This window comes from Alligator sinensis, unplaced genomic scaffold (assembly GCF_000455745.1).
Source record: "Alligator sinensis unplaced genomic scaffold, ASM45574v1 scaffold648_1, whole genome shotgun sequence".
Lineage (NCBI taxonomy): Eukaryota > Metazoa > Chordata > Crocodylia > Alligatoridae > Alligator > Alligator sinensis.
In genome coordinates this window covers 954,355-959,834 of record NW_005842353.1, presented here as the reverse complement: position 1 = coordinate 959,834, position 5,480 = coordinate 954,355, and the positions used below count along the sequence as shown (strand labels likewise).

At 39.0% G+C, this 5,480-nt stretch overlaps 1 protein-coding gene across 1 annotated transcript in view; it reads left to right on the top strand.

Moving 5' to 3' along the window:
* The first annotated feature begins 255 nt into the window (after positions 1-255).
* Positions 256-5,480, top strand: part of KAT2B (lysine acetyltransferase 2B) — an 88,647-nt gene continuing 83,422 nt past the window's right edge. Inside the window, 1 exon segment of the mRNA XM_025210506.1 lies at positions 256-339. Within this exon segment, the coding sequence (XP_025066291.1) occupies positions 256-339 (84 nt within the window).

Here is a 5,480-nt window from a genome sequence, read left to right as displayed (position 1 = left end):
ATCTATGCACACACTGACAAAGGATGATGATGGGACATATAACACTGTTCGTGTTGAGTTTCTTTAAAAGTAAGGGGGATGTTTGTTCCAGTGGGGGGGGGTGAGGGGGTGTTAATGAAGGACACTGTATATATTTTAATTATTAGCTACTTCCCTAATGTGCTTTTACTTTTTTTTTTTTTAGCATAAGTGGAATTTTAACATTCCACCAATCTCAATAGATTTAAAATAGCAGCAGGTGTATTAGAAGCTTCAATGAAATTGCTTCTGTCTCTACAGCTGTGGTCTCGTGTTACGCCTGCATTCCCCCAGCACAATGAAGCCATTGATCAAGGAGAGGTTGGTGAATGCAGGCCACAGAACCTGCCTCTGACCTGAAGTTAGACCAGCAGGGACCAACCTTTTCAGCAGGCATGCCACAAATTAGGCCTGCACCCTCCCTGAGTGCCACTCCAATCTCCTTTTCTTGCCCAATCTGCTGCTCTGCTTCTGTTTCCTGTGCTCCCTGCCAGATCTGCTGCTCTGTTTTTTGCTCTGCAGCCTATCTTCTACTATGCTGCCTGCCCCCTCTCTGATCTCACAGGTATGATGCATGGAGGAGGCCTGTGCCATGCATGCTGCAGGTTGGTCACTCTTGAACTAGACTATGAAACCCACTCCTACGAGAGCCAGGAATAAGCACAGAATGAACTATGTTTAGAATTAAATGCAAACCTGCTTCATTAGATTTAGCTTTCCATTAACAACTTCCTGACATGCTATGCTCATCTTAACTACAAACATAAGCAGGTAGACAAACAGGAAGTTCCTTAGAAATTAATCAAGCAATTTCTCCTATAAGCTGGGAAAGAAGAAATAAAAAAGGAGAGGGGTCTATATGTGAATATTTGGCAGATGCTCCAATGCTATACTGATGGGGGTATATACGCAACAGAGTTTTTCAGGAGGCTGATGCAATAAAGAGATTAACTTCGAAATTTCCTGTTTTACATCTCAACTTTAATTCATTTTTTGTGTTTGATTTCACGAGCTCTCAGATCACCGAACTATGTAATTAGTGTTTCCATTCATGCAGTAAGCATATGTGAATCCTGTAGAAAAGTCCAAATCTATGTATAGCTGTGTCTCTTTAGAGAATGCAGGAAATGTACCTGTCATTCAAAATGTTTGGCATTCTCCAGTCCTTTTATTTTTCTCCTCCCACTCCAGTCTGTGTGATAGAAGTCAGCCAGATGGAATTTATTTGAATCTTAACCTCTGAGGCAGTGTGTGGCAAAAGAAGAGAGAGCATTGATTAGTGCAAAATATACATGATGCTGCAGGAAGAATTAGAAAGAGGAGGGGAAAAAGAGGCAGAACATTGTGTGGACAGAGACTAAGGAGGTTAACCTTGGTGGTAGCAATGGTAACATGTTACCATGCTAGATATTGCCATACCAGATGAGAAGGGGCTGGATGTAGACTCTTGTGAAAGTAGTTCACAAGACAAGGACATTCCTTGTTCTTGGAGGAAGGAGCACCACTATCACTTTTTAGTGATCCAGGCTGGCTCACTGTTTGAGGAGCTCTGGCAAAGTCTTCTGGGAGAGCGTCTGCATTGAGCAGGGCTTGACTGTGCTGTTTTGGGACGAGTTTATGAAAATGTTGCTCTGGGCTCTGGCTATCCTCTTGTGAGCTGGATAGAAGATGTAGAAATACTTCCTCCAGTAGTGGGGTTAATGCTTCCCTCCTAGAGAGCGGGCCTGGGGCTGTAGAATCCTGGTGTCCTCTTTCTGAGCAATGAGAGGCAGCTGAAAGAGGAAGGAAAAATAATATGACAATTTTTTATTTGAAACACTTTAAAAAGTGCCCAGTTTTATCAGGCAACATAGTAAATATAAAAATTTGTCATAATTGTAACAATTTTAAGCTATACTTCCATACTTTATGCAACACTGGAATGGGCATCATTGAACTATAAATATGAATGACTACATAAATATTTATTATTTTGCCCAGCTTGAGGCCAAGCATTTGCATGCAAGCTTGGCATATATTTGTATGAAAGCAGCATTGTGACTTACATCCATAAATGTATTTCATGAAGATGTAAGAGGAACAATCAGTGCTTATTTTTTTTTATTCTTTGTTTATACCATGTGCAGCTACAAGTACTTTTAACCCTAGTCTCACTCATAACTATAAATATTTTTAATATATGCTATTTTTGTATTATTAATGTATGTTTTATAGTAAACCAGATTATTTTCACATAGGCAGGCAAGCTTCTTTGGGTAGATGTGATATCTTCTATTAGACCAACTGAGTAGTTGGAAAAAAGTTCCTGGCTACAACCAAAAATCCTGCATAATTTTCACATATATATTTTTCCAAATATTCTATCAAGTGTATTTGTTATATCTATATCTAGATATAGATATATATATATACAGTATCTCTCTCTCTCTCTAGATAGATAGATAGATATATATAGATAAACATATCCATAATATAATAATGTAGATAGATATGTCTATCTACTATCTATCTATATTATTATAGATATGTTTATCTATATCTTTGTAAAGATATAGATAAACATATCTTTAACATAAGGTAGATATCTATAATATGAAAATGTAAATACATATATACATATGTTTATCTATATCTTTTTATTATAAAAATAAATACATATCTATAGATGCAATGAAAAATGGATACCTATAATGTTTATAAAATATATAATGAAAATAAACTGTATGTTATATAGAAATTGCTGAGTCCAATATTACACACACAATGAAAATAACCTGGTTTATGAAAAAAAATGTGTGGTAATGCAGAATAAAATAGGTTAAATATCATGATAATGCTTAGATGCCACAACTGACTGGAGTCCAACAGAGTTAAGTGTTTATAGACACTGTATTGCATGGTCCAGTGCCCTTTAAGACCTTCTGTCTATATTAGTGGATAAGCAAAATATTAAAGAAGGAAATGGGAAGTGTAATGACTTGCCAAATGTCAGCCACTTAGCAGGATATCTAGAAACAGCACCTAGCTCTCTCAGTTCTCAACCTGTTCAGCTAGACCAGTAACATTTAGGCCTGCTTGGTTTACAAGACAGATGGGTAATCAGTGTTCAAGAAGGATGTCAAGAAGCTTGAGAGAATCCAGAGGAGAGCCACGCAGATAATCAGAGGGCAAGAGAGAATAGGCCTTATGATGAGAGGCTTAGAGCCATGGGACTCTTCAGCTTGGAAAAGTGCAGGCTCAAGGGGGACCTGGTGTCTGCTTATAAGTACATAAGGGGTGTGCATCAGGATCTGGAGGAACATCTGTTCACCAGAGTGCCCCAAGGGATAACAAGGACCAATGGTCATAAACTCTGTGACCATTTTAGGCTAGACATAAGGAAAAACTTTTTTACTGTCCAAGCCCCCAAGGCCTGGAATAGACTCCCCCCAGAAGTGGTTTAGGTACTACTCTGGACTCTTTCAAGAAACGTTTGGATATTTATCTTGCTGGGATCCTTTGACCCTAGCTGACTTCCTGCCCCTGGGGCAAGAGGCTGGACTTGATGATCTTCAAGCCCCTTCCAGCCCTAATGTCTATGAATCTATGAACGTTAAGCAAAGAAGCACACTAATATGTAGGTACACCCTTAGATGAATTGTGGCAAACAACTGAAAAGAGAAAATAAAACCGTATAATACTTGTGTGTTACATTATTCAAGCTTGCAGAAAAGATTTACCCAAAGCACACGGGGGAAAAACCACTGCATTCTGGTAACATTTCCTGCAAAAAGCCTCAGTCGATAAATTGAAGAGCCTGTGGCTCGGTAGCCACAGTTTTTGTCACTGAGTTCGGCCACATTGTTTCCCTTTAGGCTTCAGGAGTTACAGTACTTGCATGCTGGTTCTGCAGTGAGCACTGTTATTTATAGTAGGGTCCAAGTTCATGTGAAAATAGGGGTTTATTATATAAATGAATACCACATCTACCTGGTGCAATGTTTCTATGCTGTTTAATGTTGTTTAATACAAAGGCCTACTTACCCTTAGTTGGTGTACCTATTGCTTAGTTCTGTATAACTCTTGGAATCTTCTCTGAATGATAAATTAGCAGGTGAAAAAGGATTAGAGTTGTTCTTTGGATTAAGTGCTGGTTTACAGGCGTTAGGTGGTGTTTAATGCTTTCTCTTTACCAGTTTAAAAGCTGGGTCAAACCTGCCTAGCAAGGTTTTTGGGCCCAATCCAACTTTCATTAAAGTGAATTAAAACTCAGTCTTTGTATTAAATGGGTGGAAATCAGATCCTTTTTCTCTTTATTACTTTTAAATGGTCTTGTATGGCAATCTACAGCTATTACACAGGTGATAGGGAAACTGGAAGAAATCAGGTGCTAAAATGTGCCTGTGGAATTCAGGGTAGGGCAATTTTTCTGAACAAATGGATCTATTATTCTTTTAATACATAGCTATAATTTGTGTCGTTATTAATTATGATTTGATTTGCATTTAATTCAGGACACTATACACTATATGTAGTAGGAGATATTAGGAATAATTTTCCAAATGTATGACTATTTTTGTTTTAGTCTGCTTGAACCTTCTTATGTTAAACCTGGATTGGAAGTTACTACTGGCTAGAAAGAGCTTGAACAGCCTTTGAATGTGGAAGAAAACATCATTTTTCTTTCTGCATTAGAAAGAAAGCTTATGTTGCATAGAGTTGTGTAAGTTCATAGATTCATAGATGTAGGGTCGGAAGGGACCTTGTAGATCTTCTAGTCGGACCCCTGCCCTGGGCAGGAGAGAGAACTGGACTCAAATCACCCCAGCCAGGTAAACGTCGAGCCTCCTCTTAAAGACCCCCAGGGTAGGAGCCATCACCACTTCCCTTGGAAGTTGGTTCCAGATCCTAGCCGCCCTGACTGTGAAGTAGTGAAGTTCTTTCTCCCATCCCCATTACTCCAGAAGATAGGAATTGTCTGCTTATATCTCCCTTTCCTCATTCACTTAATTATTAAATAGTCAGGTGGCTGCGAATGTCAAAAGAGTTCCATAGTACAGTGCCTATCAAAGATCCTAAGAGCTTGTCTGTGCTGCAGACCTTCTGCACCGAAAGCTGCTGGTATAGTCATAGCAGCAGAGCTGCACGGTAGACATAGTATATGCTGACAGACTTTGTTTTTTTCCTGCCAGCATAGCTCTGTCATCTCCCCAAACAGTATGAACTGTGCCAAATTAAGCCCTCTTCTATTGGCATAGCTGCAATCCCCCACTAAGGGTTTTGCTGACTTATTATCTGTGTTGGCTTGGGGTATGATCATTTCACACTCCTACCCAAGTTGCTATGCCAGCAAATCTTTGTAGTGTAAACCAGGCCTACTTCTAAGAGTCCTGGTGTCTTTTACTTCGCTGCTGAACTAGCTTAAAATTTGTACTTTTCTGTGTCCATTCCATCATCTGCGAAACAAAAATAATCTGTTTTAG